Source organism: Heteronotia binoei, chromosome 5 (assembly GCF_032191835.1).
Source record: "Heteronotia binoei isolate CCM8104 ecotype False Entrance Well chromosome 5, APGP_CSIRO_Hbin_v1, whole genome shotgun sequence".
NCBI classification, from domain to species: Eukaryota; Metazoa; Chordata; class Lepidosauria; order Squamata; family Gekkonidae; genus Heteronotia; species Heteronotia binoei.
In genome coordinates this window covers 42,773,379-42,789,831 of record NC_083227.1, presented here as the reverse complement: position 1 = coordinate 42,789,831, position 16,453 = coordinate 42,773,379, and the positions used below count along the sequence as shown (strand labels likewise).

At 44.4% G+C, this 16,453-nt stretch overlaps 1 protein-coding gene across 2 annotated transcripts in view; it reads right to left on the bottom strand.

The window, feature by feature from the left end:
* Positions 1-16,453, bottom strand: part of MTMR14 (myotubularin related protein 14) — a 92,647-nt gene that overhangs the window by 74,479 nt on the left and 1,715 nt on the right. For both annotated transcript variants that reach the window (XM_060239339.1, XM_060239340.1), the window contains exons 2-4: positions 14,998-15,146; positions 3,729-3,837; positions 1,574-1,649 (exon numbers count right to left, since the gene is read on the bottom strand). In XM_060239339.1, coding sequence (XP_060095322.1) covers positions 1,574-1,649; positions 3,729-3,837; positions 14,998-15,146 — 334 coding nt within the window. The remainder of the gene's footprint in view (positions 1-1,573; positions 1,650-3,728; positions 3,838-14,997; positions 15,147-16,453) is intronic.

Below are 16,453 nucleotides of genomic sequence, written 5' to 3'. Positions count from 1 at the left end.
AACAGAGTGGCAAGACAGTAGACTTACAAGGTGGATGTGAGGGCGATCTGACTGCGACATCTGTCACCCCACTGATCGCCAGGGTTGATTCGGCTGATCTGGCTGGCTAGGCAGGTTTCCCCTACCTCCCTCACCACTCCATGTGCGTCCCTCCCGAAGCTGTGCACCTGGTGGAAGAGGACGACCATCCCAGATAGATGGAGTGTACAGTTCTTCGGTCAAGGGTATACGATAGGCTTACAAGGTATGAGGACCACACTTGGAATCTTCACAATACAGAAAAGATACAGAATGGGGGGAAAGCACACTTGGACACTCTGCAGAGCTTGCTGGCCCCCTCTCCAACCCTCTTGGGGGTTGGACTAATGATCCTGAGGATCCCTTCCAACTCTATGATTCCACAACAATCAGAAAGAGAATAACTGATGTAAAACATGGACATGAGTCCAGTCACATAGGTCAGCATTCCGTGTTAAGAGGCTGGTTCCCTCAGCAGACAAGCTGGATGCTTTTAACAGCACAGAGCATACAAAGTCATGATGGAAGATCAAGGCAACTGCCCTGACCGCACTGCCAAAATCAATGAGAACTGAGGGTTCCTTAGAGGACGTCCACCCTGCTGCTCAAGGCAAGAGCTTTTTGGCTTCCTTCTCCAGCACTAGAAGGGACTCTCCATGAGCTTCATTACTGGAGACAGCACTACACATGCAAAGGAGATGGGCTGCAGAGCTGTATGCACCCCAGCACTGCACCAGGCAGCCCATGTTTATGCAAACACCTGTATGGCCAGAGTTCCTGCTATCTGACACCTAAGCAATCTTTGGAGAGCCAGCTTGGTGTAGTGGTAAAGTGCATGGACTCTTATCCGGGAGATAAGGGTTTGATTCTCCACTCCTCCACAAGAACCTGCTGATGTGACCTTGAGTCAGACACAAGCTCTTGCAGAGATGTTCCTCTCGAGCAGTTCCTGTCAGAGCTCTCTCAGCCTCACCTTCCTCACAGGCAATGTTCCCTCTAAGCTGCAGAGTCCTGTGAACAAAAATTCTACTTTGTGAGCTACTGGTATTAAAGTCGTGAGCTACTGCATAAATTACTGTGCTCTGGAGCCATTTTTCCTGAGCTAGGCCAAAAATGTGTGAGCTAGAGGCTAAAAATCTGTGAGCTAGCTGACGCTAACGCATCTTAGAAGGAACACTGCTCACAGGGTGTCTGTCGTGGGGAGGGGAGAGGAAGGGAAAGGAGATTACAAGCTGCTCTGAGACTCCTTCGGGTAGTGAAGGGTGAGGTACAAATCCAACCTCCTCCTCTTCGCACTTTAGGCCCAGCAAAGCTCAGTGCATAAAATTCATCCTTTGCATGGCTAGTATATACTGTTTTAAAAGTATGCTGCCCCCAGCAAGCACTGCCAGCTCTAACTTCCCAGGTCTCACAAGCCACTGTCACCAAGTACAAACTGAGGCTGCTGCTCTAACCAGTTCTCAAGTCACCCATTTCCCCTTCGGCTGCTATCACAAGATGAAAATGAGCAGGTTACCACCACCACCTTCCACTCCCTTCCTCTTCCCCGCCTTACCTGAGAAAATGTAGTTATATCCTGTCCGCCCATACAGTTCTCCCCATCCAGCCAAGGTGGCTGAGCGGCATATGTGCTGTGGAGAAAGATACCAAAGAAACATCCATCGTAGCCTCCAAGATGATGCAGAAAAGAGAGACGGCAGAACAAGTTGTACCACTTCATGCAATGGGGGTAAGGACTGAGGGTTTGCCCCTCTACCCAAGTTGCTCTACAGTAATCATTCCCTGCAGGGCTTTTTTTGGTAGAAAAGGACCAGCAGGAACTCATTTGCATATTAGGCCACACCCCCTGACGCCAAACCAGCCAGAACTGTTTCTATGCGTTCCTACTATATATATATATATATATATATATATATATATATATATATATATATATATATATATGTTTGTGTGTGTGTGTGTGTGTGTATGTATATGTATATATGTGTGTGTGTGTATGTGTGTGTGTGTATATATATATATATATATATATATATATATATATATATATATATATATATATATATATATATTCCCTGTAAGCAGAAAACTAGCACAGCATGTGCAGGGCCAGGCTACCACATCTCTGCTTGATATGCTTCATTTGTTATTATAGGAGGAATCATTAAGGACCTAACATGACCCACGTGTGGCCTGGAATGGTACCATTTTAACATGCATACTGATCTTGCCTACAAGAAGCCTCACCAAGCTGTCCAGTGTCAAAACTGTGGTTTCCACTGCGCTGTGGACCAGACTTCATTACCTCCCAACTGCATTGCTAAGTGGCATTTCACCCCTGCAGTTCCTTTCCCCTTTGCAGCACCGTTGGCTTTTTGTTTTTCAACAAGTATCACTTGTGAATTTTATTAACGCACACTTTGAACCTTCTCTCTTAAACCCTTATGGAAGACACTGAGACTAGCCTCCTGCAGGACCCTCCTGCATTCACCTCTTCTTCCACCCATTACCTGTTTTAAAAGCATTTTCAGCAAGGGGCAATGTGAACTTGCACATTTCACAACAGCCTAGCTCCTGCATTGGCTGAACTGTGCAGATAACTCAGATTTCTGGAGTCACAACAGACGCTACTGGGAAGCGATGAACACAGAATGCCCACTGGCTGACAAATCCTCTTTTCAGTGCTTCTAGGTCAAGCCTGAAGCTATTCTCCAATATGGAATTCTTCTTTAAAGCTGTGTTGGTCTGCTGTAGAGGAGCTAGATTTGAGTACAGTCACACCTTAAGAGCCCAACAAGATTTTCAGTGTGTAAGCTGATGACGGGAGCTTGGATTCTCTCAACTTACACCCTGAACATCTTGTTTGTCTCTGAGGTGCTACTGGACTTGAAAGCCATGTTTCTTGGGGATGGGCATGAATCAGTGATGCAGCATATGCTCTGAATGCAGAAGGTCTCCGGCATCTTCAGGGAAATGATCACAGAAACATAAGAGTTGGAAGGGACCTCCAGGGTCATCTAGTCCAACCCCCTGCACAATGCAGGAAATTCACAAACACCTCCCCCTAAATTCACAGGATCTTCATTGCTGTCAGATGGCCATCTAGCTTCTGTTTAAAAACCTCCAAGGAAGGAGAGCCCACCACCTCCCGAGGAAGCTTGTTCCACTGAGGAACCATTTTAACAGTCAGGAAGCCTTCCTAATGTTGAGCCAGAATCTTTTGATTTAATTTCAACCCATTGGTTCTGGTCCTACCTTCTGGGGCCACAGAAAACAATTCCACACCATCCTCTATATGAAACCCCTATGTCAGGCTGTTAGGCAGCAAGTGCTGCAAAAGAACTTCTTCTGGCTCAAACAGCTTCTACCAGGTCACTAAACTAGAAGGCCAAGGCTCTGACGCCAAAACTGGGAGTATGTCATAGGAAGGGTTTTTTTTTTTTTAAGCTCTCTCCACAATTTCCATTTTTCCCAAAAGAAAAATAGCAGAGGGCAGTCCTGCGTGAGAACTGGAAAACATTTTCCTCCAGGCATTTATATCTGCAACCACAATTCTGCCCTGGCACTAGATCCTTGCCCTGGGTCAGGTCCATTGGACCCAAGCCATGTGGAGTTGCTAGGGGGAAGTGCCTTTTCGAACATACACACATGCTGAAAGGCACAATGATGCATCTATATGAAGAGAACGATGCACAGACACACAGCCGTACCTTTCCCTTGTAGAGGATGACAGGACAGACGAACCTCCCTCTGCATCTCGCCATTTTACTGCGATGGATGAGGTCCTGCAGCTTGCCGACTTGGATTGTGCTCTCATACCTGCGGGGGGAGGGGAGCAGTTAATGACTGGCAAGGGACACCAGTCTGGCAGGTGCATCATCCAGATAGCCTGCGGGGCTCCAAGCAAACGACTGTTCCATTCTGAGCATTCCTCCAACTGGCAGACAACCCCCCCCCCCCGGAAGATTACACCATTCTGATTTGAGGCCAAGAGGCTGCTTGTGATGGGGTGGAGAAGGTTTTCTGCTGAAGAAAAATAATTTTTTAGGCTTCTGGAATAAGGGATTTGCATCTTCCCTCTTGTGTGTCAAGTTGAGAAGGTTTGGCTTTTGTAACACCCATCAAGAATGACATTTAGCAAAGGCTGGGAGGTCTAGGGCAACAGTGATAAGCAAATAGTATCTTTAAAATCTCCCTCCACCCAAAAAGGTGAGCAAGTCTTTTCCCTCCTCCTTCATTTTCACAGCTACACTGTAAGGGAGGCCAGGCTGAAAAAACTGGTATAGTCTACTGGCAAGCTTCATGGCTGAGTCGAGATTTGAACCCAGTACCAGAGTGACAGAACAGTAGCTCTCAAGCAAGTATATTTGAGCTGGTCCTTTTTTCTTTCCCTTGCTGCAACCATGCCCCTTCCCCAGACCCACAAAGAGCCTTTAAGATCAGCTAGTATGAAGAAAAACATAAAAAACAGAAAGGCAAGCAAGAGATGTGCGGAGGGAGAGAAATCGCCTAAAAGCCATCAACAGAAACCAGGAAGGGGGAAAGCCCAGAGGAGTAAAGCAGCCAACTCTAATCCCTGATCACTTATTATACTAGTGCAGAAGTGGACAAACTGTGGCTCGGAAGCCACATGTGGATCTTTCATACATACTGTGTGGCTCTCAAAGCCCTCACTGCATCATTGGCTATCTTGGATAATGCATTTAAAGTTAAAGTCGCTTTCTTTTCACCACTCTCTCCCTCCCCACATTGACTTTCCTTTCTTCCTTCTTTTCTGCCTTACAACTCTCAAAACATCTGACATTTATTCTGTGTGGCTCTTATGTTACACAAGTTTGGCCACCCCTGTATTAGTGCCTGCTGTGTTGGTTTCTGCGTCAGCATCTCCCTTCACTTGGGCTGAGTTTTGTGTACATTTGCCTTTTGGATGAAGGAAGGAGGACATGGGGCTCCCTGTGCTCTAGAAGAAACAGCATCTAGGACACCAAGGAATAGCTACCAGGGCCAAATACAAACCCATAATGCTTGGCATTTATACTGCATTTGTAAAAGCTCAAACATTTCATGTCTGTGATCCTCACAACAACCCTCTAAGGTAGGCCAATACCATCATATTGCTATTGGAGGCCAGAAAAGGCAGAGAACAGAACGCTTAGAGGGCAAATGCGACATTTGATCTTGGGATTTCATCAGCCACTGATACCCTCTGCCTGCTGGCAACCTCGCTCAGCACCCCTCTGGAGCGTCCAGCAGAGCTGCCCATATGTTCTAAGGGTCTGCCAGGAGAATTAGAATCATGCTTGGGGAAAGATCCTCTTGATGTCTGATGGCTAACGTTCTCAGAATCCTGCAGCGGCTTCCAAATTCTGAATTAGAGGCCCTCCTGCATGCCCCCACTACATGCCTGCATCCTTCTAGACACCCTGTGGAATTTTCTCTTGTACTTAGAAAAGGATGGGGGTTTTAACCATACTGGACGTAAACACAGACAGTGCTTGCAGAAAGAGCAGGAGGGGGGGGATATGTGTCTTCCTCCTCAGGCAGTGCAGCAACATTTTCCATTAAGACTGCAATTAAGACCACGGGCATCCGGGAACCCTGGATTCAGCCCTGAATGTTTGCATGACCCTAATCCCAGGCTTTTGTGCCGCTTCCTTTCTACAGCATAATTAAAGACCTGTGTGTAAATTCCTGCAAAGGCCAGCAGCCAATTTGGGAGCCTGGGAATTGAGCTACCGAGTGTTCTAGCTCCAGCAGCCTATTCATCTCCTGCCACCAACCTCACAAACACATGCTGAGAAGAACCTGAACTGCCTTTCATGGGACTGCGCAAAGGAATGGGGGGTGGTGGTGGAGAAATGGGAACAGGAGCAAAACAAGATTCCAAACGCAAGCATGCTTAAACTTGTCCTCATCGAAGCAACTCTAGGAAGTACAGCACAGAACCAACGGCCAGAACGAGCAACTAAGGGGCACAGGAGGACTGTCCAAAGAGGGAAACATCCCCTTCTGAATGTCAGCAACAAGCAAGCTGAAGAGTTAACACTGCAGTTTTAGCTTGCATGCCAAACGCTGGCTGTGGAATGGGGACCCCTCATCTCCCTCACCCAGGTTGCATCAAGGAATGGAAGCCGTGCCTCAAAAGGAAAAGGGGGAATCTTCCAGCTCAAAGGGTATTAAAAAGGCAGCTGAGCCAAGGGAAGACAACTGGCCCAAGGTCAGCCGGTGGGCTCCACAGCTCAGCAGGGTTCCGAAGCCCAAGACCAACATCATGTACACTACAATGCATTTTATGAGAACATAAGAGACGTCATATTGGATCAGGCCAACCCTCTGTATCATAGTGGCCAAAATCCAGGTGCCGTCAGGCGGCCCACCAGTGGGCCAGAACTCCAGACGCCCTCCCACTGTTGCCCCCCAAACACCAAGAATACAGAGCATCACTGCCCTGAACAGAGCATTCCATCTACGTCTTGTGGCTAATAGCCACTGATGGACCTCTGCTCCATATGTTTATCCAATCCCCTCTTGAAGTCATCTATGCTTGTAGCTGCCACCACCTCCTGTATGCCAGGAGCTGCAATCAACACAAGATTCTCACAGATCTTCCCAAGGGGGGTGACAATATTGGTTTAAGGGACAAGATGAAGGTGGGAGGAGAAGGACAGGGGAGTCAGGAGGCAACGTGAAAGCCAAAGACCTGAGGAAAAGTTTAGCTCAGCAGTCTAGAGAACCAGCGAGACCCACATCCACGCTTAACTGCAGTTTGCAGGGCCCACTTGCAAAGAAGCTCCTGGTTACTTTCCTCCTGCCTAACATGAATTGCTAGAATCTCACTGAACAAGAAGACAGTTCATTTCCTGGTTCTAGTCTTTACATGTAAGTTCCATTAATCAGCAACCATTAGTGTTTCATGGCTGTCTTGCATGTTCTGCAGTGCAAACCCAGATTTGTCATCAGGTTTTCCAGAGTCTCCAAGCTCACCGTGCTCCCTTTCTTCCCTTGCAACCCACCTGCAAGAGAGTCAGCATTCACTTCTGAGGCCCAGAAGTCAAGCTGATAAAGGAGGTCCTCTGGAAAGGAAAAGAAGCCAGATGCAAAGAAGCTGGAAGGTCCTGACAGACCGGGAGGGGATCACAATGAATGTCTAAGGGGGATGCCGATTAGCCCTGTGAAACCAGCCACTTACTCAGCTAACTTCATCCCAGGAGATGGGCTTAGAAGGCTGCACCCCTCTTCACCTGCCTAAGCTGGCACCTGTTATCCGAAGATTCAGATGCTGCCAGAAGTAGTAATAATTGCAGTGCAAAGAGACAGTGCCATAGGAGGTGCCCCAACAGCACAGCTAGAGCAAAAATCTCACTAAACACTATCAAAAGGACAGGAAGCCCCTCCCCACCATTGTTTTCATTTGCCTATGTGCCTCACAGGGCCAAAAAAAAAAAGCTTTAAATCATATACTCTGAACTTCCCAGTCACCCCAACAGGTGTTCTTAAGGAATATTCCTGCCCCCCATTTCCCAGTACTCTACACATGCATTCCTGTTACATCTTTATCCATCACCAAGGCATTCCAAAGGACTTAACAGTTCTGGGCAGCAGACCATTCCCTGGGCTAAGACCTCCCAAGCATCTAATCCTCCATGTTCACTCCTTCCACAGGATGCTACAGAGGAGGAGGAACCTTTCCTGCAATAATGGCAAGAGAAACAAGCCTAAATCTTTTTTTGTCCAATGCATCCCTTGAAAGTGTCAGATAGAGAAAACATATCCCTTTATCCAGGGCCTTTTTTTGTAGCAGGAACTCCTTTGAGAGCCAGTTTGGTGTATTGGTTAAGTGTGTGGACTCTTATCTGCGAGAAACAGGTTTGATTTCCCAGTCCTCCACTTGCAGCTGCTGGAATGGCCTTGGGTTAGCCATAGCTATCACAGTTGTCCTTGAAAGGGCAGCTGCTGTGAGAGCCCTCTCAGCCCCACCCATCCCACAGGGTGTCTGTTGTGGGGGGAGAAGATACAGGAGATTGTAAGCCTCTCTGAGACTCTGATTCAGAGAGAAGGGTGGGGTATAAATCTGCAGTCTCCTTCTTCTTTGCATATTAGGCCACACACCCCTGATGTAGCCAGTACTTCTGGAGCTTACAGTAGGCCCTGTAAGACAAGCCCTGTAAGCTCTTAGAAAATTGGCTACATCAGGGAGGTATGGCCTATTATGCAAAGGAGTTTCTGCTACAGAAAAAGCCCTGCCGTTATCTAATACGGGTTGCTAATAGATTGAGCTACATTAAATGCTTATGTGTTTGTTCCTAAGTCCGCAGGATCAAGAACTTGAAATTGCCACTGTCCCTAAAACTTCCTAAGCTCTATTTAGAGACAGAGAATGCTTGCAAGAGCACATGGAAAATGCAGTGCCCGCGTGTACAGCAAAAGTAACATCTAGCTGAAGATCAACAGACTGTCACGTGACATCCCGATTCATGTGATATGTGCTTAAACATCACAGCGTAGTCAGCCCTTCCCTCACTACTGGCCCAACTGGTGCTGTAAGAGAAGAGAAGCAACCCCGAAAACAGAGAAGGTTGGAGAAAAGGAGCCTGGCAAAGGGGAAACAAAGATATCAAGAAAGACCAAGGAAGAACTGGATCACAACCTCATTTTGGACGTTAAGGGAGATGGGCAGAAAGTAGGCCAAGAAAGAACAGAGAAGGGCCAGAGACACTGGGGGGCCATCAGCCCTTCAAAAGAGAAGACCCAGCCTAGCCCTGACCTAGATATTTGAAGAAATAAATAGAACAGCCCAGGCAAGCCCAATCTCATCAGATCTCAGAAGCTAAGCAGAGCCAACTTTGGCAAGTACTTGGATGGGAGACCTCTGGAATACCAGCAGTCAGGAGGTAGGGGCAGGTTTTATTCAGCCACCTCCCTGAGCATCCTCCAGGCCTCCCAGTAGGGGCCAGAGGTCACCATGACTTCCAGGTGCAGACACACACACAGCCACAAGCACACATAAAAATACAAAAAATACCCCCCCCCCAAAAAAAGAGAGAACACCCAGCCTTGTAGGGGGCAGCATTCTATTTTCCATCATCAATGGAGGTCTCCTGCTTCGGGCAGTCCTTGCATGCAACTACTACAGGTTTGGCCAACCTTGTGCAGATGACTCACAGTAGCTTAGGATGCATAAGCATTTCCGACAAAGCTTTACTTTATTTAACGATCCCTGCTTGGGACTCTCCATCTGTTCATTGCTGTATCCAGAACCCAAAGGCTCCGAGTCCCTCCCGAGGGTCTGATCAACCCTGGGATAAGGAGCCAAGGGGCTGCAAGTGTGATTTTGTATCCAACACTGGAAGATGAATTACGGGAGGGGGGAGGCTATACTGGGGGGCTACTCTGCTCCCAGCACACAGTTCTATGACTTAATTAGAAGCACAGAGCCTTGTAAGCCCATGGAGGGCAATGTTGCGTTATTAAAAGGTTATCAAAGCATGGAACATTTCACATGATGCAGCTGTAGCATTATCGCTTTTTCCTAAGCACACCTTCCTCAGGGACAAGCAAGAAAACATCCCACCTGCCCAGCCAGAGCCTAGAGATGCCAGATGCCGCCCATCTTCTCACACTAAGGTGCCAGGTGTCTCCCGTCTTCTCACACTGTGTCTGTCCCCAGATACAGAGAGGTTCTCTATGCCAGGATAGCTCGTGACCCTACGGAGAACAGGCACCCAAAACACAATGGTTTTAAGCCAACTCCATTAAACTTGCCCAACACTTTAAAAGCCTCTGAGAGCCCAGAAGTTGCCATGGCAACCCTGACCCCTGCTGTTTAAAAATGCATGAAGTACAAGGCTTCCAGTGAGCAACAGCAAGTACTGCCAGCTAAGGTACTTTCCCATAGAATATTCTATTACTCTGTACAGTTCACCTAACTGAACAGAAATTCAGTCTAATAAGAAATTACCTTATCTTGGTAGGTCGCTGCGGTAGTACCAGTCCTTGCCACAAGAGGGGGAAGCTATGCTAAAAGCATAGCAAGTGTCGACTCCTCTTCTGAGGAGGAGTTAAAGCAAACCTGAAGGTAACAGGCCAAAACACAAGGGATGGAGAATATGAAGCACATCTGAAAGCCTCTTGGCCCTATTGTGGGAATGTGGGGGAGTTTGTTTTCTAAAGGTGTGTAACTCTGCTGATCAACTATAGGTCAGATGACTGATGAACCGAGAATCTAGTCTGGGCCCAGCAAAGCCCACTGCTCTTGTTTCACCATCCAGTTTCTGATACAAAGGATTCCAAAAGCCACTACACCTTCTCTCAGCGCTAACAGCAGACAGTAAAACAAAATAAGAGACAAGCTGCACCTTTAAGGCCAACTTAGTTTTATTCAGAACATAAGCTTTCATGTGCTCTAAGCACACTTCATCAAATGAGGAATCCAGTACAGTGAGCAGAGCTAAGCTGGTAGGCAGTGGCTCAGAATGCAAAAATGGTACAAATTTAAGATCCAATGACAGAATAGTAAAATTAACAAATTGAGCAAACCTTTGATCTGAGTAGCATGAGCATGCGAAAGCAATAAAACAGTAATATGTCAAAATGTGAGAATGTCTGTTAATGACTCTATTGTTAGAAATGCCTTCCTTTTGGCCTTCCTTCCTTCTTATATCTCAGAAGTTTTGCCATCCAACTAATTTACCTTTTAACATGCAACATACATATAGTTTGCTATCAGGAGAAAAATACATTAAAATATAGTGGGAGATGGGTTCAGTATATGTAATGGGATAAACAACCAATATCCCTGTTTGAGTATGTCAATACAGCTAAAAGAGAAATACATTGGACAGTGATGTTCTTGTCCACCTAATTTACTATTTAACTAGTGAGCATCATTCTAGTTTGCCATAGAAAATAAAAATAGAAATAAAATAAAATAATAAATAAAATTAAAATAGAAATAAATAAATAGAAATTAAAAAATAAAATATAGTGAAAAATGGGTTAAATATATGTAATGAGGTAAACAATCAATATCCCTATTTTGAGTATGTCAATACAAAAAACTATTCTGATACACTATTCTAAAAAAGAAATACATTAGAATACTGTGGAAGTGTGACTATACTCAGTGAACTGCAAAGTGCCAGATAAAGCATGTGGGGGGGGGGGGGGGAGAGATCTCTGCCTCAGCTTCCAATGCTATTCACACTGAAGGAAGAGGGAGCTGATGACCCTCAGCCAGTTTCTTAAGAGCAGGTCCACTGGCTGTGCCAACATTACTCAACCCCTTGCCTTAATTCTAAAAAAGAGCCCCTATAAAAAACTGGTTGCCAACTAGGCTGAAGTGCATTTGCCACATTTACTACACATTAGGTTCCCTTCGTTTTCCCCTTTTCCCTGCTTCATAAAAAGACATGCATATGGGCAGCAGAAATTTTCCAAACAAGGCAGGGGGGTGCGGGACTATAAAATTCAGGCATAACAGTTTGTGTCTCTAACCTTCCCAACGCTGCTCTCCCTTCCTCCTAAGCACGTGGCCTTCTGAAAGGTCCTCAGATACTTCCAGTCATCCATTCTCTGGGTGGACGTGCAGAGAACCCAGCCCACAGCTAAGGGTTGTAAAGATGGGGGGGGGGTACTAGAGCAGTAATCCCACAGTGGCACTAAGAGGAACAACATAGGCTAAGTCTGGCTGTTTCCTGCCCCATGCCCATACAAACAGTGAAAACGTGCAGAGGGAAACATGAGCATCGACTCTTTCTGAACTCCCTGACAATGGGATGATGGGGTAGTTTCTCCCCCCAAACCAATGTGGGTTGCCAAGGTGCAGTGTTCAGGAGCATTTTAGTCTCCCCTGGGCTGGTGGGGAAAGGGTGCTGCTTGCCTCAAATGCCCCCCCGCCCCCAGCCCTGGAACTTGGCCCCCTATCAAGAAGGACCTGCCTAACTTCAGCCTCACTACAAGAAATCAGGGCTGGATCTGAGCGGGACAGTGGGGGGCGCCACCGGAGAGGGGGGTGCCAAATTGGGTATGGTGTCCATTCTATTCTATGGGTCCATAAGGGGGAGCCATTTTTGAATTTTGCCCTCCCTCAAAAAACAATGTAGATCTGGTCCTGCAATACAAAATAAAACTGTGATATAAGGGCTACCATACTTTTACTTATGAATTTCACAATGAAAGCAATTTTCAACATGAGGTCTCATTGCTGCATTGCCTACATTTTGAGAGCACCATGCCAACTTTAGAATTGATGGCTTTATTCCAGATAAAAGAAAAATGATTGGCAGCTCCATATAGAAATGTAAAAAGTAAACTGCAACAATGGGTGAGTCCTATGAGTATATGTTCCCTATAATAATGAAGTGAATAATTTGGGATAAAGTTTTGAATTCATCCCAGGGTCTTCTAAATGCACCATATTAGTGTAATAACAAATTTTATCAAAGCATTGTTATCTGTATTTTTAAGGTGGTTTCTTCATGGAGAGTGTTTTGGCAAGCAATGAAATGGAAGGCTTTGCGCAAGTTCTAAAAAAAGATACTGGCTTATTCTTTCATGACATACAGCTAAACAAGAAAACAATAATACTGAAGAAGTGGCAACACGAAACACGTCTATTATTATTAGTTAATTACATGCTGTATGACTAATCAACAATAAGCTCCGTTGAAAATTGTTTCTTTGTCTATTATTGTGAAATTCATAAGTATGGGAGCCCTTATATCACAGTTTTATTTTGTATTTCTTATAGTGTATCTTAACTGTGATCCCATAATTGTTTTTAACTACAGCCTCACACAGAAATCTCCAACATTTCACAAACAGAGAAGCAGGCAGCTCACAAAAAAGAGGAAGAGAAATACAGGACAGCAGCAAGCCTTAAGAATAACCCTAGGGACAAACCATCCAGCCAACAGCCACCCACTTAAAGGTATTTCCCTGCCTTAGGTTGAAGGAGCTTCTTTCTCTGCTGGAGAAAGGTGAGGAAAGTGACAATACCAAAAAAAAAAAAGGGGGGGGGGAATACCATTCCAGCTAGTCTTAAGTGCTCTAGATAGCTACAAAGATGTTTTAGTGTTTGGATTAACTGTTTAAGAAACATATCGGTTATTCCAGTTGTCTTTTTCTCTTGGAGTTCCAAATATTGCCCTTGATTTAAGTCATTCTATGTTTTCCTTCTGAAATATTTCAAGAAATACATAGAAAGAGCTTGGCAGATGGGGGGGACCCAGAGCGCACCTCAGCCAAGGCACCACCAGTTGCCAGTTTCCAGATAAATTGAGTCACTGAATCCCTTTTCTAATTCCACCATTGTAGAACTATCTAACACCTTCTCCAGGTTCCCTGTGCAAACATAGTCAAGAAACTTAAAAAAACCCAACCCACAGACTATTGACACTTCTACAAAACAGTCAGATTCCACATTCCTGGTCAAATTCCACAGTTTAATCTCAGGAAAGGCATCTGACCTCCCGGCAGTACTTAACTGCCCAGCTTTACGTTTTAACGTTACTATCGTCTGTTCTTCCAGAAGCTGAATATTTAAATGAGGAAAATTAACTGAGGAAAGCTGCTGAGGAATCTAAACACTCCACAGGGGACACTCTGCAACTTATGGACACAGGAAAACGAAACACAGGCTAAGTGCTGCTGCATTCCAAAAGCAGGCGCATGAATAATGCTGAATACACAGACACAAAAAGGAGAACAGCAGCATTCAGCTTGTATTCAGTCCAAATACATGTGGAAAGCAGAAGGAAACTATTAATGGTGTACAGGAACACATGGAAGGCAGAAGGAATGTTGCACATACTCCCCAAGGGAAACATAATGCAGAGACCAAGCACTGGAGTAGGATTTTAAAAGACTTCAACTCAAATTCTCACTCAGTCATGAAGTCAGTAAAGCAGCCTGCTGTTTCATTTTACACTTCCAGTCAGGAACATCTGCAACAAACTTAATGGTAACATTTTATGGATGTAAAGACCAGGCATGCAGGTACATCTACTGTGGAGACTGTTAACAGGGTAGGTGCAGTTAGGTAACATTGCAAACAAAAATGGTGTGTGGTTTCAATAAAGTCACACTGATATATAAAAATAAGCATGAAATTATAAAGAGCATGATCATCAAGCATTATTGCATATGTGGCCCAATTCTCTAGTGGAAGTTACTTCCATACAGGAGTTCAGTAACAAATGATGCAAACCCTGCAGAGATGGAAAACGCAGCAGCATTATCCAGAACACCCAAAAGAAAATCAGGTTCACTCTACTCTTTGACATAACCACCTCCAGAGCTCCTTCATATGACTGGTTTTCTATGCAACTATTACTTTCCCCATTGCTTGGAGAGGGGCTGTGGCTCAGTCATAGAGCATCTACTTGGACATGCAAAGGTCCCAGGTTCAATCCTCATCACCTCCAAATAAGAAGTACTAGGTGATGTGAAAGACCTCTGTCCCAGACCCTGGAAAACTGCTGCAAGAATAAACTGTATTGACTTTGATACACCAAGGATATGACTCAGCATATGTTTCGTGGGTTCTGTTTCATGCAGGAAACAGCACATATTCCATCATATGTTGCAAATGGGCTTGGGTCTAATGCAGGTAATTAAGTGACTAATCACAATACAAGCAAGAATCTTATCCCAGTGATCAGGACAAGGAAGCTTTTATGAACTGGAAGAGTGCTCTTTTTCAAACTACTGGTGTGTTGGAAACAAGTATGTGGAAGCAAAAGCTATCTAGTAAATGCCTTAAATAAACCACAAAATGAGCTGATTTTGCAAGACTGGTCCAGTTGGGGCACATGTTACAGTAACCAAATGATCACTAGCACTTCTTGCCACAAGTGCACAGTAAAAAGTTATGTGCCATACCCAAGGGGTATGGTTTGTGATTTGCTGGTAGTGCCTCCTTCAAAAGAAAGGCTTATGCTCTTCGCAGTATGATTCAGAATAGACACAGTCAAAACTTACACATGCCTCTCTTGATCAGTGCTCTCATATTCCAAGAAGATGATCTGCCGGGGGTAGTGGCTGCAGATTTCACCATTCACATTCTGGATCAGGCTGTAGCAATAGTCCTTGCTGAACAACTCAAGGCAGCATTTTTCAATACGCTCCACCTGCACAAGTCAAAGAGCACAGCAACATGCGGCTATATATATATATATATATATATATATATATATATATATATATATATATATATATATATATATAGGTGTATATTCTGTAATGTATATTCTGCAAGGTGTGGCGGCACTACATCATGTTACCAGGGGGGAGGGGGTTTGCATTCATAATACAGGGTTATCTGGCAACCTTTGAACATTGCAAACACATAACCGACAATACTTATTGCCAGGATATCATTAAGTTCTTCAGGGCTATAGTCAGATAATCTAAATATGGCAATGGATGTGTCATGTTAAAACGTAACATTTCTGTAACACTGACTGTACAAAAAACACTGCAGTCACCATTTTATTCATCTCCACCTACCTATAAAGCAGGTCTTCATTAGTGGGTGTATTTTTAACAGGTGGGCTAACTAAAACAATGGCCCTAACAAGCTGAAACTAGCATCCAGCATTACTGTTTCATGTTTATGGCAAGAAGCTGCACAAAATGAAATAGGGAAGATTTAAATAGGTACTATGAAGTAAAAAGAAGAAAACATAACATTTAAATAGTCAGAAAATAAGTTCTGAGAAGTTACTTAATTATGATAAAAATGAAGCGCAGCTGACAGCAAAAGCCTTCCCGGTCACCACTTTTGTCTAGATTGGGAGGAACAGCCAGGGAGGAACAGTGCAGGGCTGATAACAAGCAAGCTTGATTACATAGCATAAAAAGCAAAATGTAAAAAGAAAACAGGCTTGAAAGAACACTACTGCCTTAAGACACCCAAGCAAGAAATAGATGGAACCTTCTTTTAGATGTGGTGGACTTGTAAAATAGCAAAAAGATATTGGAAAGAAATACACCAAACATGCAGAATATATCAACGTTTAAATTCCCAGTGGAAGCCAAGAGCATGTTATTAGGTGTCCTGCCTAACGAATTACCCAGAATTTTAGAAGAGCTATTCAGCTATATGGTGACAGTGTCTAGAATGATTTATGCAGCAAAATGGAGACTAGATGCCTGTCCACATTTAGAAAAATGAGAATATAAACTTGTTGAATGTATTAATAATGGCAACATTAAGAAGCTATTAGAGAAACAGGTCTATTACAAAATCTGAGGAAAGATGGATTGTCTATTATGTGTATTATGCTAGCAGGAGACAAACTTAAAGTGAGAAAATATCATATACTAACATATGGTGATGAAGTAGAATTAAAATCTGTTCCAAACATATCCTGAAAATGAATGGGTTTTCTATATGAGATATATTTTATTTTACACTGATATAATACTTACCAAT